The 26,725-nt window shown below is 47.0% G+C and overlaps 2 protein-coding genes across 4 annotated transcripts in view; one reads left to right on the plus strand and one right to left on the minus strand.

The window, feature by feature from the left end:
* FBXL14 (F-box and leucine rich repeat protein 14) overlaps positions 1–26,221 on the minus strand; it is a 38,059-nt gene extending 11,838 nt beyond the window's left edge. Inside the window, exon 1 of one of the 3 annotated variants that reach the window (XM_039461679.2) lies at positions 24,299–26,221. In XM_039461679.2, the coding sequence (XP_039317613.1) occupies positions 24,299–25,450 (1,152 nt within the window). In that variant the 5' untranslated portion in view covers positions 25,451–26,221. Of the gene's footprint in view, positions 1–24,251 lie in introns of all 3 variants that reach the window. The other 2 variants (XM_039461678.2, XM_010345140.3) reach the window with 2 other exon arrangements.
* WNT5B (Wnt family member 5B) overlaps positions 1–26,725 on the plus strand; it is a 123,279-nt gene that overhangs the window by 45,935 nt on the left and 50,619 nt on the right. The window lies entirely within an intron of this gene.

The raw sequence follows: 26,725 nt of genomic DNA on the forward strand, positions 1-26,725 counted from the left end.
AGTCCAGCTACTCAGGAGGCTGAGGCAGGAGAATTGCTTGAACCCAGGAGAGGAGGTTGCAGTGAGCCAAGATTGCGCCATTGCGCTCCAGCCTGGGTAACAAGAGTGAAACTCCATCTCAAAAAAAAACAAAAAACAAAACACACACACACACACACACACACACACACACACACGGCCCCACAAAAGGCAGCAGAAGAGTGGAAGACAAACATAGGAACAAAGAATAAGAACAACAAACAGAAAACAGTAAAAATACAGTGCTGTTAATCCAGTTGAATGTCAGTGGTCTAAATGCACCAGTCAAAAGACAGATTGTCATAGTGGGTCAAAAAACAAGACCTAGCTATACGTTGTGTACAAGAAACCCACTTCACACATAAATTGTGTTTCTGTGAGGTCACTTTGGGCTGACCAGCAAAAGGCACAGTCCTGAGACATCAAGAATAATCCAGGCTAATTATCTTTTTTTTTTTTTTTTGAGACGGAGTTTTTTTGCTCTCGTTACCCAGGCTGGAGTGCAATGGCGCGATCTCGGCTCACCACAACCTCCGTCTCCTGGGTTCAGGCAATTCTCCTGCCTCAGCCTCCTGAGTAGCTGGGATTACAGGCACGCGCCACCATGCCCAGCTAATTTTTTGTATTTTTAGTAGAGACGGGGTTTCACCATGTTGACCAGGATGGTCTCGATCTCTCGACCTCGTGATCCACCTGCCTCGGCCTCCCAAAGTGCTGGGATTACAAGCTTGAGCCACCGCGCCCGGCCTTCCAGGCTAATTATCTTTAATAATATAAGCATAATTATAATCTCACAAGTATTTTCATGGGATTGAGATATAAAGAATACAGTGAGGTTTTCACAGAGCAAAAAGGAAAACTGGTGCGCCTTCCTCTCATACATGCTAATCGACATAATCAGGGCTTGTTTTGCTTCTCTTTTTTCTCCTTCTCATTTTCCTTTCCAGGTTCAGGAAAGATCGTGGTTGATTGTGCAGCGGTCATTTACTTTTATCAACTTAATTTTATTGCTGATGTTTTCTTTCTCTGTGTCTCTTCTCTCCTCTTCCTCCCATTCCCTCTCCTTTTCCCCAGGCTTCTCCTCCTCCTTCTTCCCTCTTCAACCCCACGCTCTCACATGCTAACTAAGAAACCACTTGGTTCTTTATAGCTATTGAGCATAGCTCATCCTAGAAGTTTGTTTAATGCTCATTTTACGCCGTGCCACAGAAAAGACCATTGCCAAAGAGCAGAGCCACTTTTGTTGAAGGCTGTGCCACTCACCCACAGTCCCCTGAGCAAAGGAAGGGAGGCACACACAGAGCCAAGGGAGGGCAGGGGGCACCGAAGGTGGGGTCTTGTGCCTGAGCGTGAGGGTGGGAAATGCAGGTGGGCATGGCTGCGTGCTCTGCCTGCAATACCTGCCTGCCGAGCTGCAGCTGATTTCACACTGTGTGGTTCCCTGTAGGCTTTCCTGGATCTGATGGCGAGTAGAATGTCTAGCATTTTGTCTGGTTTTGCAAGTAAAAAAAGTGAGGCAGTGGGGGAAGGGCAGTCAAGTTCAGGACTAAGTGAGCAGAGCAGAACAGAGTCCAGTGTCTGGATCACTTGCGCCTATTTTAGCCAGAGCATGCACCGAATAGTCAGTGAATGAATCTTTGATGACATGATCATCGAGACCGAGTCGGAGTAATTCTCTTCCATCTCTCTTGATCTTCTTCCCTTTGGTGGTCTCCCAGGTGGTGTGGTAATGATGGGAGGAGCAGTGATGGTTTGGACCAGGTTGTCCAGTGTGGCCATATAACACAGCTCCATCTGCCTTTGTCTGCTGATCCTCCTGGTGAGTGGCCACTGCAGGACAGTGGCAGGTTAAATAGGCCGTTATTGTCCGGAGCCCTTGCCCTATGTGGCTTGTGTTTACCACTAATGACGGTCATTGCTATCATTGCTATGACTGCCTTACTGCATGGTCCTTCAGCCACTATTTTAGAATCTTGTATATATCTTATACTTTATATACACTCATGTATATATCCAAAAGCATGCTTTTGCATGGTACTAGGTGTAAAACACTCCTTTTTTTGTTTTGAGACAGAGTTTCGTTCTTGTTGCCCAAGCAGGAGTGCAATGGAGCGAGCTTGCCTCACCACAACCTTCACCTCACCTCCCAGGTTCAACCGATTCTCCTGCCTCAGCCTCCCGAGAAGCTGGGAGTATAGGCGTGTGCCACCACACCTGGCTAATTTTGTATTTTTAGTAGAGACTAGATTTCTCCATGTTGGTCAGGCTGGTCTCAAACTCCTGACCTCAGGTGATCTGTCTGCCTTGACCTCCCAAAGTGCTGGGATTACAGGCATGAGCCACCACACCCGGCTGGTGTACAACATGTTCTTAGTTAGCAGAGCTTAAGCAACACAACTCAGCAGTTGCATAAACAGAAATAGTGCTTTTGAAAAAGACACTTAAAATATCCTAATCATGCATGTTGTTTCTTTGACTTTAAAATGCTTACCTTGGGACAGGGACACAGCAGTTATCAAAGAGCGACTTTTTTAACATATGCTGGGTTTTAATAGAGTTCTCACTAGCAAGGTTACTGCAAGATTGTCCCTATCCCATGTGAAGTCACTACTAATAGTTCAATCTGTCTTCCTCAAGTAGGAATCAGCCGAGCCTCATATATGAGTGTGTGTACCAACTCGAGGTCTTCCCGTCTCCTTGTTCCTCAAATATGGATTGAACACTTACTATATATCAGCACTTTCCTGGGTGCAGGGAGTACCAGAATGAAGACGGTTCTGTGCTCTAGTCCCTGGAGACCCCAGCACCCCAAGCCTATTACTTCTACGAAGTGCTAAGTTCCTTAACTGCAAATTCCCACTGAGGTAATTCGGTGACTTGACCGCCAGGGATGGGGAGGGATGACGGAAACTACGGGAAACAAGAGGAGTGGCCATCACATTTACGTGGGGGAGTCAGGAAAGGCTTTAGAGAGGCAGTGCAGAAAAAAGTAGGGTTTATATGCAGATAGGTGGGGAGAGAGCATTTGAGGTGACAGTATGACAATTCAGGCAAGCTAGTGTTGATAGAGGGAGCTTTTTCAATAACTATGAGGTGTAATTTATGTACAATAAACTGCACTCATTTAAAGTGCACAATATGGTGAGTTTTGACAGAGGCATACCCCCTTATAATCACCGCCGCAGTCACAATGCAGAACATTGCTTGGCTCCCAAGAGTTTCCTGCTGCGCATCTGCAACCAACGCAGGGTATGTTTTAGTGCAAATGATGTGCCTCTTTCAACACAAGAACATTTTGATTTGGCTTTTGTTTGTTACAAAGTAAGATGCACCAGGCACCCTCATCCATAGGTCTGAGCCCGTATGGTACTAGACCACCGAGTCCAGAGGGCCGCCCCGTTCCCAGAGAGGGCGTGGTATGTCACTGGAAGAACCGGGATGGCAGGCGCTCCGTGCTGACGTGCAAACTGGTCGGGATGGGGGGCAGTGGAGAGGAAGACAGGGCCAGGTTATCGAGGGTCCTGGGCAGTGTGCTCAGAGTCTAGATTTTAACCTATTGGCAGGAAGGGGCCCACTGGAGATTGTGACATGGAAGCGATAGAGTCAGATTTGTACATTAGAAAATTCACTCTTGGGAATTGGGTCGGAATGAGAAATGCTGAGGACTGACTGAGGGCAGTGGCGGTGCAGGGAGGGACGGAGAGGAGGTGATGCAGTCAGACTCCAGAAGGCAGAAGCCACAGGGCTGGGACACAATCCTTTGAGCACAGCGGGTAAGAAGAGAGAGAGGAGTTATTCATAACTCCCAGGCTGACCGTGTGGTCAGTCAGGCAGTGCCTTTTATGGAGGCTGTAAATCTGGGCAAGTAGAGTGATTTGGGAGGAAATGTGATGAATTTTGTGCTCCTATGTCTGTGGGATACACTAGTAGAGATGTCTAATAGTTGGTCTGTGGGTCCAGGGGTCTGGGCTGAAATTTGAGGGTCTTCAGCATTTGAGTGACACTTCAGCTAAGAAAACGGACTCAGAGCCTTCCAGCGTGCAAGGCACGGTGCTAGGAACACAAAGGTAAATGCCAGCACTGTCCGGGAGGCATTCTCTGACCCCAGATCAGGTTAGGGCCTCCTGAATGGGGTCACATTAGTACCTGGTGCGACATTTCTTGTCTGTCGTCCCCACATGACTGTAGGCTTTGTTAGGCTGGAATCAAGGTCTGTTCAGCCTTGTCAGCTGAATGCCACCCCAGCCACACACAACTAGGGGGTCCTTCTAGGGAGAGCAGTGACGTAAGGAGGATGTAACGGTGCCGGGCCAGAAGCGCCAGTACCGGAGCCTCAGGCAGCCGAGGGGACACAGGCAGCAATGGAAGGCTGCACAGCGTTCCTTCAAGCCAGGACTTACAGGGTGAGGAAGAGTTCTGCAGTCAAACAGAGAAGGAAGAACATTCTAGGTCCATGGGTACAACGTACAGAAGTTTACAAAAGAGTGAAATGGTTGTGTGTGACCAGAGTAAGAGGCTGTGATCAGGAGGATGAGACCAGGCAGGAGAGGTAGCGTATGTATAACTGGGGCCCCTATAACGGGGTTGGGGTTTGTTCTTCAGGAAACAGGAAGTCAGTGCAGACTTTGAAACAAGATAGTCATGTGATCCTATGACATTTTCAGGATGAAATCTCTAGGGATACAATACAGAGATGGTGAAACTTGCCCCCCTGAAAAATGCTGTTTTGGCCAGCACCCAAGTGATTCCCCTGTGGGTCATCCAGAGAGCATACCTGGAGGAACAGCCATGTGGGTGGAGGCTGGGCTGAGGGGAGGCTGGTGGCAGTGGTGTATGTGGAGGCTGGGGTGAGGAGAGGCTAGTGGCAGTGGTGTATGTGGAGGCTGGGGTGAGGGGAGGCTGGTGGCAGTGGTGTGGATGGAGGCTGGGCTGAGGGGAGGCTGGTGGCAGTGGCGGCACCTTGGGAGGCAGGGACAAGGACAGCAACTGAGAGCAGGTACAGGCCACCCTGCTAAGTAGTTAGAAAGTTTGCAGAACCTTCTTTTGAGGGATATGAAATTCAAGCTCTCAAAGGCCCCAGAGCATTGTGTTCAGAACCTCAGGAAGCTTTGTGGTCCTACCCTGAGCCTGCCTGAACAGCTGGACGTGGGCAGGAGGCTGTGGGAGCCAGCTGTGCCAGCAGAATCCCGCCTTACTCTGGGGACTTAATCTGGTCACAGCCCCTGGTGTCCGAAGGGTCATTTCAGTGTCATTTGAGTATTACTTTGGCTATTGGAAAGGATTTGGTAGGAGTTTATTTGAAAAGTTAGCTTTAAAAAAAATAATTATTTTTGATAAATGTATTTTGAAATAATTCAAAATTATTTTGAAAATACTTTTTAGCAAGCAATGAATGAACAAATTGCTCCTGAACTAGATGGAGGGATCTAAACACATCATCTAAGTACAACAATGTCTGAAAAATATCTCTGCTTGTCTTTTATTTGCCCTTTAAAGTCTGTGCAAACAAATGTGAACAGCCTCAGGACTCAAAGAATAATATTTTTCTATGGATGTGTATGGACAGATAAACAAAACCTCAAGGGAGAAAAAAACTTCTATTAAAATAAAAATAAAGATCCCCTACAGCTTCATCCTCCTTTGCTCACTGAGTTTGCTTTACTTAACTTTGAGATAAAAGTAGGTTGGCTGATTAAGAGTGAAACAAAAAGAAAGTATGTCTGTGTATCTAATCTATCTCTATGTAATGTATCTTATCTACAAGACAGATAGATAAGATAGATTACATAGAGATAGATCCTATCTATCTGGTTTTGAATATTCCATATTCCAGTCATAAGTAGCAGATCTGCACCCCTGGGGTTAATTGTTCTTTGAGCAAATACTGATACTGAGGATCCCCCAGGGATCCCCCAGGGAAACCACCATCTTCCTCATTGGTCAGTGATAATCCTGTGCTCACAGTTCTTCCCGCCCTGGGAACCTCCTGTCTGAAGCCCCTGCAGGACTCTGGGGCCCTCCGAATCAGCCTCTCCAGCTCCAAACCGCTGGAATCCTTGCCTCCGGAGGTTGCTGTTGGCTTCCGCCCATGCTGTGGGTCAGGATCTGCAGCCCACAGGCGTGGGAGTTTAGGAAAGGTACCTGGTGACTTCTCGGTAGGAAAATAGCGTGTGGTGTGTGCGATTGTGTTTGAGGAACGGTTGTGAGAGGGCCACTGTCTCTGTGGTAGTGTCCCTAGGGAACCATCTTCGCCTGGATCCTGCGGTCTGCAGGTTTGGCATGAACTCTGAACTTTCTCCCTCTGCAGGATCTTCAGTAGAAAGATCCTGTCCTGAGTAAACCATCAGAAGCACTTCTCTTGCGGATGAAGCCTGCCGGCATATGTGTTTTTGTCAACACTGAGATGCACATGACAAATTGTGTGCAATGCCTCAGCACAGCCCAGCAGGTTTTTTCTGTTTACGCTTAACTAGCTTTGGACAGTGGGAGGAAACCTTAAATATTTCCTTTTCTTCTTACAAACCCTTTATCTAATAAAACAAAATTACTGCAGATGAAGTAGGGAGTGATTCAAATTGTCATTTAAATCAAGGACCTGGTTTGGTCTGGCCTCCCTGGGAGACTTTTTAGCTTGTGCTATGCTGATAACGCCTGTATAGACTAAACCAACCAGGGCAAAAGGCAGGGTGGCAGTGCCCATGGTGCGGTGGCCAGCGTGGGGGTGGGCAGCGTCGGTCACTGTGTGCTGGGTTGGCCCCTCACTCCTCATATTTCTGTACCAGTAAAATCAGGTTGAAACTGACATCGAGAGCAGCTTCCAGAAGGCTGAGAGACCAAGAGGGCAGCAGTGCAGACAGAGGCTGTCACCCTCTGGGGCTACTGCTCGGGGACTGAGAAGGAATTCAGTCTTGAATACACGTTAACCTCAGTTCCCGCTCCTTATCTGGACTGGCTGGCTCCCTTCTGCGCCAAGAATCTTAAGCCCAGCTCTGTAAAGCAGCAATTCCCAACTGTTTCCCCCTAAAATACATGAGACAAACTCCCATGGGGCATATCTAGATTGCAGGCTGCGGCACAGATAAATCAGGCTGTGGGTTGGGAGCAGTTCCCAGTAAAACCCCACTTCTTTCTCTCCCACTCAAGAAAGCAGACCTCCATACGAGTAAGTGGGAGATGTAGCTTGTCGCCCTAGCCCTTGGCGTGGGACTCGGCCTGTAAAAGCTGCCAAATAAATATTTACTAAGTGAAAGATAGTCCTGAATCCACACTAACTTGTATTTTTTAAAAGTCATTCATAAACTTTAGCATTTTAACTGTTAGTCAGTAATTATTCCCAATCAACTGGTAGGATTTTGTGATTGTGAAACTATTGCAGTGCTGTGGTCAGCAGGAGTATTTGTTAGCATTTTCATGGGCTCTTAAAGTCGCCTTCGCTGTGTCACTGATAAAGCCCGCCACAGGCTTTATCAGTCTTGCCGTTGGCTGTCAGCACTACGTGGATAAACTCCTCATCCTTCCCAGGGAGAAACTTCTAGCAATGCTTAAGCAGGAGGCCAGGGCAGAAAGAATCTTGATGCTGCCTGCTTACCATAGACCCTCTGGGGGCCTGCCCTGTGTGGACAAATGCTTCATTTCAGGATCTTACACAAATCAAGAGCAACAGTCTCATAGCAGCGCTGAGTGTGGGGTGCTTACCACCTCACTGCTGTTGGAACTCTGGAGACAGGACGCAGCCCCTCCTCGGAGGAGGGCAGCGGTGTTAGGTGAGGGTTCAAGAGCTTCTCTTTCCCTTGTCATCTACTTGTCCTATTCTGGGGGAATTTTAAATAGGATTTTTAAAAGGACTTATGTATGATTTTAAAGAGCAGCCTTAAATAGGCAGGCATCTTTTAATAAAAATGGTTTTTTAACCCTGTGGTCTAGAGACTGCCAGTCAAATACAGTGATGGTCATTATCAGTCACCTGCCCAACCCCAGCCTGAAGGAAAGAGTGCAGAGTTAGAATGGTTCTGGAGCATTCCTGGCTGCTGGGAGAAGCCCAGGAGGACCCTGAGGGCAGGGCAGGGTGAGCAAGGAGCTCACAGCAGGAGTGCAGAGGCTGACTTCAGGTGACCAGGCATGGAGATGGCAGGTGAAACAGGTACGTATGCCCCAAAATGACGAGAAAAGAGGGAACAGGGATCACTTAGACATCGGAAGCAATACAGCAAAGGCTAAAGATATCTGAGCAGGAGTTTGGCGTAGACCCTGGATATCAAGAGCATAAACAGAGGAGCTAATGACAACACTAGAGAAGCAAGGCTCCGTTGCCCCCTGAAGTTCCCCCACCTAGTGTGACTGGGGGAAGCTGATGTTTCTTTGATCCGTGGACTCGGCATTTCCAACCTATTTTGGGTATGCCAGTTCAACACAATGAACTTTAGACTGATAACATTTCATCATTCGGTATAATTTCCTTCTCTTTTTAGACTCTGAACAAAATTTTATTTAATTGGAAAGCACCTATTTTGTACTTAATTCTAATTATGTTCATCTTGTTTTTTGAATTATTTGGCCACCTCTAATGAGACTCTGTAAGATGATTACATTCCACAGTACTAACATTTTCAATGGCCCTGAAAGACCCGAGATGCATTGTTGCTACTATTTTATCAAATTATTGTTTCCAAAATGCTGTTTTACTCTTCTAGTAGGAAGAGTGATTTTTAAAACAATGGATATTGGCCAGGCGCTAGTGGCTCACACCTGTAATCCCACCACTTTGGGAGGCCGAGATGGTGGATCACCTGAGGTCAGGAGTTCCAGAACAGCCTGGCCAATACGGTGAAACCCCACATCTACTAAAAATACAAAAAATTAAGTGGGCGTAGCGGTGCATGCCTGTAATTCCAGCTACTTGGGAAGCTGAGGCAGGAGAATCACTTGAACCTGGAGGCAGAGGTTGCAGTGAGCCGAGATTGGGCCACTGCACTCCAGCCTGAGTGACAGAGCGAGATGCCGTCTATAAAATAAAATAACGGATATTTTGGCAAAGTTGAAGAATGATAATGAAGACTAGTGAGGATAAGCAAAGAACTAAACAGGCATCTGCACAGTGATTCAGGATGTGTGTCCGTGAGAGGCGGCTTCGGAGCAGCTCTCCCTGTAAGCAGACTTCTCTCATGGTTCCCTCATCATTCAAAGAGGCCCCTGGGGCTTTGCTTTAGAGATATTCTGTTGTCTCTTTTGATGCTCATGACTATCACTTCACCTTTCTAGAGGTGCTTATCTTCATCTAAAGTAGGGTGAAGCTTGTTCACTCCTGGAGAAAGCTGTGACATTTTTGGGACAACCAGCCGGTATGCTTCAGTGAGCCTGTCATTATCTGGGGAGGGGGCCCCAGATAACACACTCCTACTTGCTTTCTTCAGGGAAACTACATGGTCCCCTCTTCCTGTAACACTCCCAAAAGAAGTATGAAAGCCAACATAAAATATGAATATGATATTTGCATTAAGGATTAAATATAATACCTTAAATGTAGTGTTTGTGCTTCATCCAGTTCTCAATTGTTGTTTTTTTTGTTTTTGAGACAGGAATCTTGCTCTGTCGCCCAGGCTGTAGTGCAATGGCACACTCTTGGCTCACCACAAACTCCACCTCCTGAGTTCAAGCAATTCTCCGGTCTCAGCAACCTGAGTTGCTGGGATTACTGGCACATGGCACCATGCCCAGCTAATTTTTGCATTTTTAGGAGAGACAGGGTTTCACCATGTTGGTCAGGCTGGTCTCAAACTCCTGACCTCATGATCCACCTGCCTCGGCCTCCCAAAGTGCTGGAATTATAGATGTGAGCCACCATGCCCAGCCCAGTTCTCAGTTGTTTAGGGGTCTTCTGAGGGGAAACCAAAAATGTCAATAAAGCAAAATATATCAATAAGGCATTCATACTGACAAAAACAAAACCAGAGGTTTTTAAAAAATCTAGGCTGGGCACAGTGGCTCATGCCTGTAATCACAGCACTTTGGGAGACATGGTGAAACCCTGTCTCTACAAAACCACAGAAATTAGCTGGTCATGATGGCACATGCCTGTAATCCCAGCTACTCGGGAGGCTGAGGTAGGAGAATTGCTTGAACCCAGGAGGTGCAAGTTGCAGTGAGCCAAGATCATGCCATTGCACTCCAGCCTGGGCGACAGAGCGAGACTCCATTTCAAAAAAAAAAAAAAATCTGTAGTTATCGATTTTTTGTTTTTGACTGAAAGTATTTCAGGAACTTTGAAGAAAGGACCTGAAAATTATTACTCAGGCTGGTATTTAGTTTGAAATATATGCTGACTTTTAACTCTCAGAGCTGATCCTTGATCATTCCAGAGTGAGTTTAGGAATTTGTAGTCATTTCCTTTTTACTGGGTGTTTGCATACATCACTAACCAGCTGAGATTAGAATGAGCAGTCTCTTTATGCTGAAATAGAATGATGAGAACTCAGGGCTGGCCTGAAATGTTCATCCTCATTGATTAATCCTTAATGAACACTCATGCATAGATGACATCAAAGGTCCTTTGCAATTTACAGGGAAGACGGACCCTTCCATCATGTACATTCTTTAGGAAGGCTCTAGTAGACCGGCACACATAGTTAACATTTTAGGTTCCAATAGACCGATATACAGAGTTAACATTTTGTATTTTTATCCATGTTTTGCTCCAAGATTAAACATCAGGACTATCATGGACATTCGCTCAGTGTTGAGGGAAGGGTGAATGTGTATAACTAGGAAGAAGGCTATCTGGCAGGGTTGGGAACGTGACCTCTTGCCCTCCAAAGCCTGGGATGCCCAAGTGAATGCCCCCAATCTTAGCAATGTATGGACACAGAGCGAACTCTCCCCTCTGAAAACAGACCAGAGGTTAGAGGTTAATGAATGAGTGCTCTCTCCACAGTCGGGATCCTGTTCAATAGCGGTTTTATAAATAAGGGCTTAAATGGGGTCAAAATAGGACCAGCATATTGCTTCCAAACTCTCTACATCATTTTGAAGCAATAGTGTTCAAAGATGACATTCTTCCACCAGCGAAGAGAGAGACAAAGCTCTTGTGCTTGGAGAACTGGATGGCTACTCCTGGCTCCGTGGGTCTAAAAGCAGGACCAAATGGAAAACAAAGTGGGGTGGGGGTGTCCTTGCTGCCCCCTATTCTTCTCTAGTAATCCCCTAAAAAATAATTGCGGACCCAAACCTCTGGCCTCCAGCACACTTTCCACTTGATTAGAGGCCTTTGTGAGGCAGGGAAAGGGACCTGCAGACTTGTATATTGTGCTGGAGCCTGAAATGTCCAGCTGGGATTTTTCCCATCAAAGGAGGATTCTAATAAAACCATTATCCAGGGCTTAGGGGAGAAAAGCTGTTGAGCTGCAAGTAAGGGGGTAGATTAGCATTAGCGGGCTTATTTTTTGGCACCGGGAAGAGTGGGAAGGTGTTTGCAGCCACTTGCTCACAAGTTCCTTGGTTTCTCTGCAAGTTCCTGGCAGGTGCAGAGGTAGGAATGGATACAGGAGTGGGAACTAACAGGCTTGAAAATGGCACAGGGAGGCTTTATCTCTGAGGCATCAAGTGGAAGGCAGCCCAAATCAGGAAGGCCTGCAAGGTGCTGTTGATACCAGCTTCAGCGTGTAGACAGCCACGGGGCTGGCCTCGCTGCTGTTAGGTATGGCCACGTCGCCTGGAATCCCCTGCCCGCAACATTCCACCCCTCTTGACAGTCTCCATAGACGGCGATCAGAAATTCAAAAAGTGGGAAGTGGCCACGCTGGAAGTCCTTTAACGGGCAAACAGACACCTTTAGGTTGGGGAGTGGGTGCCCTGGTAGAGGCCAAGAGTACAGAGGAAGTCAGGAAAGCAGCAGCAGTGGCCTTCAGCCTGCAAATCAGTGTCCGGGCTGTATGGATTTGCAGACTGAGCTACAGGAGCCTCCTGGGGTGAAGGTTTGGGGAAGGTCACCTAAAACTGAAACCTGGTCTTCTTGGGATTACTGGAGCTCTCAGCTATACCTTCCTCCACAAAATGGAGCCCAGAAACCAGAGTCGCCTGGGTTGGATGGAGAATGCTGAGGCCAGTAGAGTAATTGCTGCCTGAGGGGGCCGTGTGTGAAATGTGAGAGAGAGCCGGCCTGCCCCGGAAACACCTTTTCCTGTTTGTCCCTCTCTACACTGTTGCTCTAGCTTGTCTTCCCCGCAAAAACAGGGTACGGATTAAACAACATTGGTCTTGACTGCTGTGAGCGTACAACTAGAGTGAGGGCTACATGTCTCTGTCCAGGACATTTTCAGGCTTATAGTGCTGTCACCTCAGAGGTCCAGTCACAGGAACATCCTCATGCCAGCCTGGTGGCCACATTTGCAGGAGATTTGTCTAAAGTCAAATTCAAACAACCACAGGAATTGGGCCTACCTTCTTGAAAACGAAGCCCAGGGCCAGGCGTGGTGACTCACGCCTGTAATCCCAGCACTTTGGGAGGCCAAGTTCGGTGGATCACCTGAGGTCAGGAGTTCAAGACCAGCCTAGCCAACATGGTGAAACCTCGTCTCTACTAAAAATACAAAAGTTAGCCAGGCGTGGTGGCACACGCCTGTAGTCCCAACTACTCAGGAGGCTGAGGCAGGAGAATTGCACCCAGGACGCAGAAACTGTAGTGAGCTGAGATTGTGCCATTGCATTCCAGCCTGGGCAACAGAGCGAGACTCCGTCTCAAAAAAAAAAAAAAAAAAAAAAAAAAAAAAAAAAAAAAAGAAACAAAAAAGAAAGAAAATGAAGTCCAGCAAAGCTGTTCTTGGAGGCTATGAATCAAGGAGCAGCCCTCCCATTTCTTCTGAGGAGCAGCTTTAGGAACTGCTGGTCCTCAGTGCTCACACATTCCCTTCACTCAGTTCTCATTCCGGCTCCTCAGCCAGCCCGGTTTTCTCCTCCTTGGCTTTGTGCGGGATGATACATGTTTTCTTTTCTTTCCTCTACAGCTTGTATTCTCTGCTTGGGGTTTCTTCCCTGAACATGTATATATATTTTTTGAGACAGAGTTTCACTCTTGTTGCCCAAGCTGGAGTGCAGTGACCTGATCTCGGCTCACCACAACCTCCACCTCCTGGATTCAAGTGATTCTTCTGGTTCAGCCTCCCAAGTAGCTGGGATTACAAGCACGCACCACCAGGTCCGGCTAATTTTTTGTGTTTTTAGTAGAGACAAGGTTTCTCCATGTTAGGCTGGTCTCGAACTCCTGACCTCAGGTGATCTGCCTGCCTAAGTGCTGGGATTACAGGCATGAGCCACTGCACCCGGTATAGCCACTAAGAATGGTGTATTTCAGCTATTATTTTCCAAAAGTTGCCCAAGGGAGATCTTCTGCTTTCGTAAGACTTTTCATCAATAGTGCCAGGAATGTAATTTGCCTCATGCATAGGCCCCAAGTCCTTGAAACTTTTCCTTTTTTATTCATTCTCTAACCAAAAATGACTTCTATATTACACAGCTTATAAGCTGTGGCTTCTCTGGCCAATATGGCTTGGTAGAAGCATCTGCAGGGGACAGCCACCTCCATCTTTTTGCCCCACTTCTACACCTGCCCTTCCCACTCACACTTTGATTCTCTGAGGCCAGGCTGTTGAGTGCCAGGAGGGCAAGACCCAAAGGCCTCTCCTGCCCTCAGCCTCTCTCTTCTTGTGCCGTTCTACAGAACCTGGCCATGTTAGCTCAGAAGTTCTTTTTAAGTTCTGCTACCTTGTCCTAATGTCAGTTTTCTGTAGGAGGAATTTAGGTCATGCAAGCAACTTCACTTCTTCATCAGGGCTCTTACCATTTTCATCTTCATAGACTCTCAGATTTTATGAAGATGTCTTCATCTGGGCAATAAAGATACTCCTTTTAATAATAATAATAAACATACTCCTAAAATTTTTAAGTTGTTTTTCCTCAAAGGATCTCTAGAATTTTTCATCACAGATGATACACTTTTGATTTTTCTCTAGCAATAATAAAAAAAAATTGGGCCAGGCGTGGTGGCTCAAGCCTATAATCCCAGCACTTTGGGAGGCCGAGGCAGGTGGATCACGAGGTCAAGAGATCGAGACCATCCTGGTCAACAAGGTGAAACCCCGTCTCTACTAAAAATACAAAAATTAGATGGGCATGGTGGCACACACCTGTAGTCCTAGCTACTTGGGAGGCTGAGGTAGGAGAATTGCTTGAACTCAGGAGGCGGAGGTTGCGGTGAGCCGAGATCATGCCACTGCACTCCAGCCTGGGTAACAAGAGCGAAACTCCATCTCAAAAAAAAAAAAAAAATTAGCTCATTTTTTCTTGCTGTTTAAATTGATACCTCTGTGTATGACTAAAATTTTCCCTATTTTTTCATTTTCCTAAACTCCCCAGATATGGCAGTCTAACAAGGATTTGTATGAAATGCCTTTTAAGAAGAATTCAAAGTTTAAAGATTAAAAAAAAAAAAAGCATTATAAGTTGATGTTTGATTCTCTTAGCTCCAAAAGCAGAGAGCTGCAAAATAACACCTGGCTCTAGGGAGTAACCTCACTGATATTTTAAAATTCACTTTCATCTTTTCCAGGAAGTGAGATTCCTTGCTTGTCAACTCTTATGCCCTGAGGAATACTTTGGGGGTGCGGGTGAAGGGGAAAGGACCAGAGGGGATTTGTTAGATGGGAGGAGGTTGTGGATCCCCACTGGAAATAGCTTCCAACTTGCAGACAATGCTGCCACCTACTGACAAAACACGAGGCTTGCAGACTTTGTGGATTTCTCAACTTTCTGGCTTCCACAGTGGAGAACAAATATTTAGTTTTCTGTTAACTATATTTTATTTCACTACCTTATATTGATACCTAAAACCATTTTCATAAACTTGGAGTAAAGGAAAACACAAGGTCAGACTCCTAGCTATTAATACCTTCAATACCGGTTTGGATATGCTTCAGAGCTGCTTCATAATGGGGAAGGTAAATTGTGTGTAAGAGGGTTTTGTTGTTGTTGTTTAGAGGGTTGGGGAGGCTGAGGAACAGTCCAGGAGACAATAACAGTTTTCTAGCCCTACCTTTCAATAATCCGTAGTGCTTGACTTTTACCTCTTAACCCACATAAATGCATTTTTATTTCTAAAGTAAGCAGTTGTAGGCACCTGTATTCTCAGCACTTTGGGAGGCCAAGGGGGGAGGATCACTGAAGCCCAGGGGTTGGAGACCAGCCCACAAAGCATAGCGAGACCCTGTCTATACCAAAAAAAAAAAAAAAAAAAAAAAATTAGTTGGGCGTGGTGGCACATGCCTGTGGTCCCAGCTACTTGGGAGGCTGAGATGGGAGGATTGCTTGAGCTCAGGAAGTCGAGGCTGCGGTGAGCTGTGATCACACTGCTGCACTTCAGCCTGGGGTACAGAGCGAGACCCCAACTCTAAAAATAAATAAAGCAGTGATGAAGCTGTTTGCTGCTAAATCCTGTCTTAGGTTAATGAGTTTCTGCAGTTCCTCTTGCGATTCCATTGAAAATTAGACTCTTCTAGGCCGGGCGCGGTGGCTCATGCCTGTAATCCCAGCACTTTGGGAGACCGAGGCGGGTGGATCACAAGGTCAAGAGATCGAGACCATCCTGGTCAACATGGTGAAACCCCGTCTCTACTAAAAATACAAAAAATTAGCTGGGCATGGTGATGTGTGCCTGTAATCCCAGCTACTCAGGAGGCTGAGGCAGGAGAATTGCCTGAACCCAGGAGGCGGAGGTTGCAGTGAGCCGAGATCACGCCATTGCACTCCAGCCTGGGTAACAAGAGCGAAACTCCGTCTCAAAAAAAAAAAAAAAGAAAAAGAAAAAAAAGAAAATTAGACTCTTCTGTGTGGGGAAGAGAGAGGCCAGCTGCCTTCCTGTGGATCATGCTGTTCTGATTGTTGACATCTGACCTTGAGCACAATGGCAGGGCATCTGTCTCAAGTGCACAGGCGTCAGCTAGGGCTGGAAGAGCCAATCCTCTATCTACTCCAGGCTCTGGAAACTTGAAGACCTGCTCTGCTTCCTACAACAGTCAGCTGTCAGTGGATAAAGTTCAGGGGTCCACAGAACTTAGCCATCCTGTTTTTACAGATTCCTGAAGACTGGCTGAATTCTGTGCATTTGAAACAAATTAGAAGAGGCAGAAATTGTCGCTTTCATCTTGTCATTTTCATGTTTAAGACACACCTACTAGTCATCTTTTTTTTTTTTTTTTTTTTTTTTTTTTGTAGTTCACAGCAGTGGATTTTTGGGCAATGAAGTTAAGGTTTAAATTATTGAAAGTAGAAATGGTTGTCTTCCATCTAAGAACATTAAGCATTTATTTGAGGGGCGTAACTGTTGCAGTCTCTCTCTCTTATCATGTGTCCAATTTTAGCCTCAGTGATTTTTCTAGCTATTCTGAGAAATAGCAGGACTAAATTTTTTGGCTCCTCCCTGTTTAGTGACCACTTCTCAAAAAGCCTTGCCTTGGCCTGGAAAAAGGTAGCAGATATGTACATAAATAATGCCAGTTTGGGGTCAAGATTTCCTAAGGAGAAATATTATGAACCTTGGTAGTAAATATTTCCTCATGTCCTTTTTAGATGAGAAAACCAATGTTTTCCAAGCCATATGAAATAATTCCACATTAATATTTATGAAAAATTAATCTGGTCTCAAAGACCTGTTTCCCCACAGTCCAGTTCCAGTGTCTTGGATCTACGATGTAAGAATAATTGTTGACACACCGCTGTGTGGTAAGTCCGATCCTTCTGGAGTGTGGATTACGTAAATGGGGGAGTAATAAACATAAGAAGGTGCCTAATATTAACAACTTAGACCCTCTTCCTCTTTCTGGACAAGTGGGATTTGTAACTAAAACATCTGTGAAGTCAAGCCTTTTTACCCTTGAATGAAGAGAATAGAGTTTTTGCACCTCGATTCTATTTTACAGAAGGATTGTGCAGCAGATAGTGATAGTCTGTGAAATGCGTGTGTAAGTTCTTAGCTTCGAAGCTAGCATAAGCATGTACAACATTAGTACTCTGCATTACTATGCGTGACAAGGCAGTGTTTTGGAAACTGGCTCAAATCCTCTGAGGGCAACAGATTCACATGGTACCTTACGGACCATTTAACAACCTGTACTAGCCTTCTGGTTTCCCGAATAACCTTATATAATGCTTGCAAACATATCTAGGTTTGTATAATGTAGTGCATAGTAAATAGTAATAACTTTTGGCACTTTGGGTTTTTTTTTTTTTTTTTTAAACTCCTAGTGAAAATAGTATGATTTGGTGGAGCACCTTTAAACAAACTTTTTTTAAAAGGCTGAGGTGGAAAGAACTCTTGAGCCCAGGAGTCCAAGACTGCAGTGAGCTCTGATTATGCCACTGCACTCCAGCCTGGGCAACAGAGTGAGACACTGTCTCAAAAAAAAAGAAGACCAAAAAAATTGTTGTTTTAAGAGATGGGGTCTTGCTCTGCCACTCAGGCTGCTCTTGAACTCCTCTGTTAAGTGATCCTCCCACCTCCTAGTGAGTAGTTGGGACTACAGATGTGTGCCATGCCTGGCTTGGTGCAGCATCTTTCTGAAGAGAGACAGGGTGGGGCTTTGCAATGCCTCTGTGTGCCGTCTCATGTTGGTCTCCTGCGATGGTCATTAAGTCTAGAGCAGCCCTGGTTCTGAGACTAGGTGCTCTTCTAATTACCCAGGCAGAATCTTTTCCACTTTGTTAAGCATCTTTCCCCATTTATAAAAGCACCATATCTGCCAGATTTGGGAAAACAAAAATTTTGAGACAGAGAAGCCGAGCACTACGTTATGAGTGAATTCTTCAGCAGATCACATTCACATTCCTAACCTTGTCTCACTTGGGTGTCTCTGCTGCCGCTGCTGCTGCACACCCAGTTCTCTTCTCTGTCATTGAGACTCCTTCGTTTCCACTATCACAAATGCAAGTATCCTTGTAAGTTTGTTATAAGGATATATAGCATTTGTTCCTTAAACAGTAAAGTAGAAGAGTAATGAAATAATAGAAACTTGTCTTTTTTTAAAAGAAAATATATGCACTTTTCTGGGTTAACAAATAGCAGGCAGAAGAATTCCACTTCTACTGTTTGATTGGGAGGGGTGTTTGACATGCCCCACTCTAGTGCTGAGCGCTCAGTTAAGATCTCAAGCTTACTTTCTTTTGCAACTCAACTGGAGGACTTGGCTTTACATACGACCAAATATTCTGGACTGGTAAAGGCAACTCCACCAGGCAAAAATCAGAGCAATCCCTGGAAAAGAGGAAAAGACTGAAACTGATTATTTGTGGACATTTACATTTACTAACTGTCTAGAAATACTTGTTTCCATACAAGAGCTGAGGATATATGCTCTTACTCCAACTGTGCACTTACCTTTGATACTTCATTAAGTAAAGTATTAGTATTTGGTGCTGATCTAAATATGCGTGTACCATCTGTTTTACAACAGTTTTTAAAATTTTTAACTTGCTACCTAATATTTGAACAAGTATTGACAGAAATGAGGTAAATACAGAGCCCAAGCCTAAGCTTAGGTTTGAATGCAGCTAATTTCTAATCCTGTGCTTTACTCATGATCCACATTATTTCATCAAAAAGCCTCACCCCTCTGACTCCTCAGGGGTTCATAATGGCACAAAATTTAGGTCTTGCCCTCTACTAAAGGGATGGAATTAACTTTTAAAAGGGGTGATGTTTGATGCAGAGAAGAGAAAGAGAACAGAGAGAAGGAACCACTAGATGACTTACTCTAGTCCCTCCCTTTCTACCGCAGAACAGAGCAAAGATCAGAGGCCAGGGCTTTCCCTTTCATGCAACTGGGAAGAGACAGTTGTCAGAAGCTGCATGAGGTCTTGGTTTTGTTTTACAAATCTGATCTTTTAATCAAGAGGTTCTTATTCTTTAGAAACACAGTGGCCCCTGGGGCCACTACCCTTTCCCTTTGAAAACTTTAATTCAAATTCTCTAAGTCAAAAGTGAAAGGTTTTATTTATATTTTAAGACCAGCACCTATCTAGTGACCACTTCAGGAAAGCAGCAAGATTTGGAAGCTAGGCCATGCTTTAATTTACACATCACATTGTCCTAATGTAAGAGAAAGTTCGTACCTTTCAAAAGAAAAAGGAACATTTGCTTTTTTAGATCTTTGCTGTTCAACTGAATTATGAAAGAACCTGATCAGTTTGAGTTTTCTGAACTATTTAAGGATATACTGATACTGGCTTTCAGTTTTAGGAAATATTAAGTTGGACAAGTTAGAGGCCTAGCTTGGGAGCAGCAGCAGTTCTTCGAGCCCCGACAGGTGCATTTGTAGATAATCTTTTCAGTAAGAACATTAAAGGGCTATGCACGATGAGACTTAGAAAAAGAAGGGAAATGAAGCTGTCCCTTGACTACCCAGTTTCTGTTGAGGTTTATTACTTCTAAATGATAAGGTTTACACAAAGTTTACACTATGTTTTTTCAGTTCTCAAGTTTCAGCAAATACCTGAACCAAGTTTATTTATTTTAGAACTGCCCTGGAGTGCCTTTTAACTTTTGTACCACCACACAAAGTGTACTATCAGCTCATGTCCTTTAGCTCTTCTGTTTTGTTTTGTTTTTTTTGAGACAGAGTCTCGCTCTTATTGTCCAGGCTAGACTGCAGTGGCAAAATCTCGGCTCACTGCAACCTCCACCTCCCAGGTTCAAGTGATTCTCCTGCTTCAGCCTCCTTAGTAGCTGAGACTAGAGCTGTGTGCCACCACACCCAGCTAAATTTTGTATTTTTAGTAGAGACGGGGTTTCACAATGTTGGTCAGGCTGGTCTTGAACTCCTGACCTTGTGATCCACCGGCCTCGGCCTCCCAAAGTGCTGGGATTACAGGCCTGAGCCACCGTGCCCAGCCAGCTCTTCTATTCTTTAATGCATTTCTCCCATTCCTGTGGGTATGGTGGGGATCAACCTTTCATACCACCAAGAATCATACCACCTTATTCCCTTTGAAGTAGTGCCCTATGGCATAAGCTTGTTCATATGGTGTTCAAACAGCTACCGTTCACTTCTATGAAGGTCACCCTACTGGAAACCAAGGTATGATGAGTAACTAAACCTTCTCATCAAGCAGAAGCGAGCTGAACTTGAGAAATGGAGCCTGGGCCAGGCAGAGTGACTCACGCCTGTAATCCCAGGACTTTGGGAGCCCAAGGTGGGCAGATTGCTTGAGCCCAGGAGTTTGAGACCAGTCTGGGGCAACATGGTGAAACCGTTTCTACAAAAAAATACCAAAAAAAAAAAAAAAAAAAGCCAGCCATAGTGGTTGGTTCAAGACTGTAGTTCCAGCTACTCAGGAGGCTGAGGTGCGAGGATCACTTGAGCGTGTGAAGTAAAGGCTGCAGTGGGCTGTGATTGATTGTACTACTACACTGCTGCCTGGGTAACAATACCCTGTCAATTAAAAAAAAAAAAAAAGAAAGAAAAGAGGGCCGGGTGCGGTGGCTCAAGCCTGTAATCCCAGCACTTTGGGAGGCCGAGGCGGGTGGATCACAAGGTCAAGAGATCGAGACCATCCTGGTCAACATGGTGAAACCCCGTCTCTACTAAAAATACAAAACATTAGCTGGGCATGGTGGCGTGTGCCTGTAATCCCAGCTACTCAGGAGGCTGAGGCAGGAGAATTGCCTGAACCCAGGAGGCGGAGGTTGCGGTGAGCCGAGATCGCGCCATTGCACTCCAGCCTGGGTAACAAGAGCGAAACTCTGTCTCAAAAAAAAAAAAAAAAAAAGAAAAGAAAAGAAAAAAAGGAGGAAGGGAGGGAAGGAGGGAGAGAAATGTAGCCTAGGTTTGAATCCTGGCTCCCTCACTTACTGGTTGGGTAACTTACCGCAGGCATTATGACTTATCTAGAAAACAGGGATAATACCTGTTTCAGCAGGTTGCTTTGAGATTAAAACTTACAGGTACCTTGTAAAGCACACATAGGTTCTCAACACATTAACTGCTTTCCACCCAAAAAGGCTGAGAGATTAGCAACTGACCTTCACTAACCACTGTATGTAGTTTATCATCATTTCCAGAGAAGCTCTAGCTCTATTAAGTATGCCTCATTCAGGATAACTATAGACCCATGGTCTTAACTTTCAAACATTAATTTGCCAACCTTTAGTCAAGCTTATATTTAACATTTAACATAAAAATGAGACAAAACAGAACATGCTTTAAGTTATAGGTGGTAGGATTATTTTGCATATTAAAATGAAGAATGTGAATACAGAGCCTAAGACTTAGGTGCTCAAGTTTTTATCCGTTCGATCTATACAGCCATGCAGTCTCTTGGAAGAAAAACAGAATAAGAACTCACAGCTTGTGTAACCTTCATGAGTTGTGTCAAATGCTAAATTAGAAAGCTGACCCTAATTCAGAGTCCCTACTTCTTAATAGGCTTCACACATTTTTTTTTCCCCCAGGCATTAAGCACTGTAACCTAAGTGGGAAGAAAGAGATCCACACCTTCCCCAAAGAAATAGAAGATGGATCTAGTGTTAGGCTCAATTAGACCCAATTGTGATGGCTCTCCAAAAAGGAACAATGCAGCTTTTGTGATATGTTCACGCAGAAAGCTTGGACATTTTACAAAACAATCTTACCCCAAAGAGAAACCTGGGTTCTAGCCCTCTTCCTGGAAAGAGGGGTTGATCCAGGAAAGTTTTATACCACTCTTATCAGCTCTTGCTGAGATCAGTATTTTTTAAAAAAACAATCTCAGAAACAACCAAGACCAGTGTGAAACCAGGAATATGAACCATTCCCCTGCTGAAGCATTTACACCCATAGGTCTCCACAGCCAAACCACAGGGTGTCAGATTATTTCGTTATTGTCTACCAAAGGGAACTCTGCTGGAATTGCTGGTATTCATTAATCTGCCCCGGTTTCAGTCTTAAAAAACCTTGACAGAGTGAATCCAGTGGCCAGCCTTGGCTGTTGGAAGTGCTAAAATGCAAATGTGCAAGAATCCTGGCCAAGCTCCCCATCCCCCAGGAAAGTGCTTCCTTACAGCCGAGCCTGGAGGGGAATGTTAAAAAGAGGGCTAGAGCTGCCCTCCTCCTTTCCACCAGGACCCTCACTCACACTGGGAAATTCAGTATGCATGACTGAGCCGGCAAGCACGCAAGGACAGCGCTCTTTTTAACTTTTCTGAACAATGGCTTCAGTCCTTCCACCTTCACATCCTCCCCACACCCAGGGCAAAGAAATCCATCTTTCTTCCCCACGTCCACATCTCATGATCCACTTTTTCAACATCACCCCTAGATCTATCTCACTTTTACCCAAAGAAAAACTGACCACTTGGGGAAACTGTGACTTACATACAAATCTGGTTTTTAAAAAAGTTTCATTTTGTTCAATTTCTTGAAATTTCCACGTTGACAGTTTAAAGCCAAAGATTATATAAATCTCCAGTCTAATCACATTTCTAGAAACAAAACATGTCAGTAGTAAACCTTATACAGAATAAAATTTTCCCCATGAGCTGACTCACGCCCACATAGGATGCACCGAACTCCGCCTTTCGTCCTCTTAGAGTATACAAACAGCACCTCCTGCCTTGGCATGCACCCAAGCACACAATGCCTTAAAAATAATTCGCAGATACAAGGCTGTTTTTTTGTTTTTGTTTTTGTTTTTTTTTTTTTTTTCAAAAACATACTTCATATTTCCTCTTTTATTATATAAATATCAGTTTAACCTTTTACTGTAAGAATATAAACGTTTTAAGAGGATCTTTGTTATTATTTATACAAATTCACAAACAGTACAGTTAATTGATAAAGGTCTCTGGGTTTCTTTTAACTCCATGGTCTCGCATGTTGCTGTGGAGGATTCTAAAAAAATAACAACAAAAATCCAACAAAAATATACATCCTACTCAAAAGTGATTTCTTTAAAGCCACAAGTCCCAATCCCCACCAAAGTAAAGAAAGTCATCTATTCCTCCATTTAGAAACAGAATTTTTTTTTAAACCCACAAACTCTCATTTTGTTAATAGAACAGAGATAAGACATGAGCTTCATCACAGCCCCGGGGCTCTGCAGGCCAGCTCTGCTCCTGCTTCCTGTGGAAGCCGCACTGTGTGACCTTTTAGTGGGGAAAGGTGGAAGAGGATGAGGGCAGGACAGAATTTGCATATATAATCATCATTTTCAAGACACAATCTGCATCTCAAACAAAAACAACGGTTCAACTCTCATTGCGCCCACGTATTTGTGCTATAAATTAAGTCAAGATTTAGAAACAGGTCCTCACATCCCAATGGACAAGCAGAAGAAAGGAATTATAGCCAGAATGTGGAAGTGGGGCACACTGGACGGATGGAGGCTGGGAAGAAGCCAACACTAAAAGACGGACAAACCCAAGGGCATCTTTCCAGTCTAGGCACAAACATGTTTCAGTCTCAAAATATCTCTCTTGTAGAATTCCAGGGCTTCAGAAAAAAAGTAAACTAAAACGAGGTAGCCAGACACATATATGTATATATATATATATATATAATTTATATATATATAATATATAGAATATATTCAGCAGAAAAAAAAGGACCATGGTTTCAAATTTCTTCCAAAAAAATTTTTAAAAAGGAAAGAAAATTAAGACAATGAAATGAGCGTGAATAGCAGAGTACTGTAAAAGGAGGAGTGATGAGAAGAGACTAGGATTAGTCACAAAGTGGAAGAAGGGTGAAAAGGCCATTGTAGCTGGGTTTGCTTTTTATACATTTCAAAATAAAAACCAGATCACAGTATTCAAATGAAAGCTGAAGTGAAGGCAGACATTTTCCTCAACTCCCCAGGGTTGAAAAGACAAGTCACTCCCACCCCTATTTCCAGTCGTAGCAGTGGGGATACAGTAGCTGAATCAGTCCTCCACCCCCTGCAAGGGAGTGGGTGGGTAAGCAGCAGAGTCCATCTCTCCATCCGCAGGGAAAAGGAGCTGGGAGTAGGGTAGAGTAGGAACCCCAGCTGCAAAAAGAATGGGCTGGAAGCCGGGAGGGGGTTGGAGGAGGGAGGAGAAAACGAGCCTGAGGCTTCTGTCACAGCCCCATCTCATCCGCTGCAATGATCTGTGCATACGTGTGCGTGTGAGTGTGTGGGGGACGGTGGTGATGGGAGGATGAACAGGGCGGGACAAGGGGAGCTGGTGCTGCCGCCCTCACCTGACCTTCTCACTGTCCGTCATCTGCCAGAGTCCCAGGTTGAGTACCTTGAGGCAGGGCAGCTGCGTGATTCGCTCCAGGCCGCGCTTGGTGATTCGGGTGCAGCCGTACAGGTCTATGCCGGTGAGCTGGCTCAGGTGCTCAGCGATCAGCTCCAGGCCCTTGTCCGTGATGCGCACACACTGTCCAATGTTGAGTGTGCGCAGCCCGTGCATCTGCCGCACCATGCGGTTGATGCCATCATCACTGATGTGGCAGGAGCAGAGGGAGAGCGACTTGAGGCCATCCAGCCCCTGGGCTATGTAAGCCAGACTCTGGTCCCCCACCTTGTCACAGAACGACACATCCAGCCCCGAGAGGCGCAGGCTGCCCATGGCCAGATGCATGATGCCCGTGTCACTGATGTTGTCACAGGAGCGCAGGTTGAGGCTGCGCAGGCTGCCCATGTGAGACAGGTGCAGGAGGCCAGCGTCCGAGATGCCCCCGCAGAAGCTGAGGTTGAGGAGCCTCAGGCCCGTCAGCCCTCGGGAGATGTGCTTTAGAGACAGATCTGTGAGCTTCTGGCAGTCCTGCAGCGTGAGCTGCTCCAGGCTCAGGCAGCCCTCCGCGGCGCTGCGCGTCATGCCAGCCAGGTGCCCGATGCCCACATCCGAGAGGTGGCGGCAGCTGCGGAGGTTAAGGCTCTTGAGGCGCTGTAGACCCCAGGCGATGAGCAGAAGGCCGGTATTGGTAATGTTGCTGCAACCCCCCAGCTCCAGCACCTCCAGGCCCTTGAGGTACTGGGCTATGCGGCCCAGGCTGCTGTCAGTGATCTGCTTGCAGAGACTCAGGTTGAGAGCACGCAGGGAGCCGATCTCCTGCACAAACGCGTGGCCCAGCCCGTTGTCGGTGAGGTTGTAGCAGCCGCTGAGGTTGAGGCTTTCGATGTTGGCCATGCCCTGAATCACGTAGCTGAGGCTGCGGCGGAGACTCAGGATCTGCACTCGGCGGATGCCCCGGGCCTGCAGGCTGGGGAACAGCGACGGGTTGGCCCGGCGCAGGTGCAGCTTGGCCTCCACCCCCCGCCACACTGACTTGTGGTAGGCGGCGTCCCGCCAGGCCGTGCACACCTGCGCCGCGCGCCCCTTGTCCCGGACGTCCAGGTAGCCGAAGATCATGGCCAGCAGCTCCGGGAACAGGCACGAGATATGGGTCTCCATCTTCCTCCTCCCCCCTCCGCGGCGCTGGGGGGAGGAGGCGCGGGCCCCACCGCTCCGGCCCCGGGCAGGCGACGAGAGCGCTTCACCCCAGCCGCTGCCGCCGCCGCCGCCTCGGGCCCAACGGCCGGCTCCTCCCCGCCTTCCGGCTCCGGCCGCCGCCGCCGCTCCTCCTCCTGGTCCGTCCGTCCTTCCTTCCTGCCGGCTGCGCCTCCGGCCCGGCCCTCCCCCGCCCCGGGCTCCGCGCGGCGCTCACATCCCGGGCGGGGAAGGCGCCTCGCTCTCGCTCCCGGAGGCCGGCCTCCGCCGCCGCCTCGGCTCTACCCACGCCGCGCCCGGGCCGCGCCGCTCCGCCCGCGCCGCCGCGCCCACGCCCCCTGCCGCATCCTCCGCCTCCTGCCGCCGCCGCTGCTCCGCGGGCCGGCGGGCGGCGAGGGGGCCCCGGGGCCGGGCGCACGGGCTCCGGGCGCTGAGGAGGCTTCCTGCTGCCTTTGTCTCTCGCCCGCTTTTCAAACCTCCCAGCCCCGGGCCGCCCGCACTCCGCCGCCCAGGCGGGGGGACCAGGAGGCCAATCGCGGCCGGCGGCGCGTGTTCCTTCTCCCCCGCCGTCCGTGGCCACTTGGGAGCTGCCGGCCCCCCGCACCGAGGACGCCGCGGCCGCCCGGCCGGAGCGCGGCTCGGCGCAAACCCCGGGCGAGCAGGCGGGCCGCGCGTTTGGTAGCGTCCGGGCCGGCCCCGGCCCCGCCGCCCTGCCGCGCGTCCCCTCCGCCGCTCCGGCTCCCCCGCGCCCGCGCAATGGTACGGGCCTGCGCTGCCGGAACTGTGGAGCCGTTGCCCTGGAAACCGAGTTCGGCCTGGTCCCGTGGCCCCTGGTTTTTAACCCTGTGGGCGCCGTGCGGGAGCAGCAGCTGTCAGCAGAGCGCCTCCCCACCCGGCTGCTTTTCACCCCGTAGCCCGTTATTGAGCTGTTCCCTCTCTGGGCCACGCCCCAACCCCGTCCCTTCTCTTTTTCTTTGCTGTAGGCGTCTGCGCAGCCCCTTCCCACACTTCACCCCTGCAATTCCTGACCCTTACTTTACACCCCTGTCGCTTGATTATTCCTGCGAGAGCCTCCTCCTATAGCGGTGCTCAGTAATCACCCCAACCCTCCTTTTCTTACTGTCCCTAATGCCCCTTCACACGTCTCGTTATCACACCCCCAGCTCCCCAGTAGGGGCTGTTTACGACGACTCCTTTCTCTCCAGTCTGGTGTCTTAAATTGGAGAGAAACACGGCTTT

The sequence above is a fragment of the Saimiri boliviensis genome, chromosome 7, assembly GCF_048565385.1.
Source record: "Saimiri boliviensis isolate mSaiBol1 chromosome 7, mSaiBol1.pri, whole genome shotgun sequence".
NCBI lineage: Eukaryota > Metazoa > Chordata > Mammalia > Primates > Cebidae > Saimiri > Saimiri boliviensis.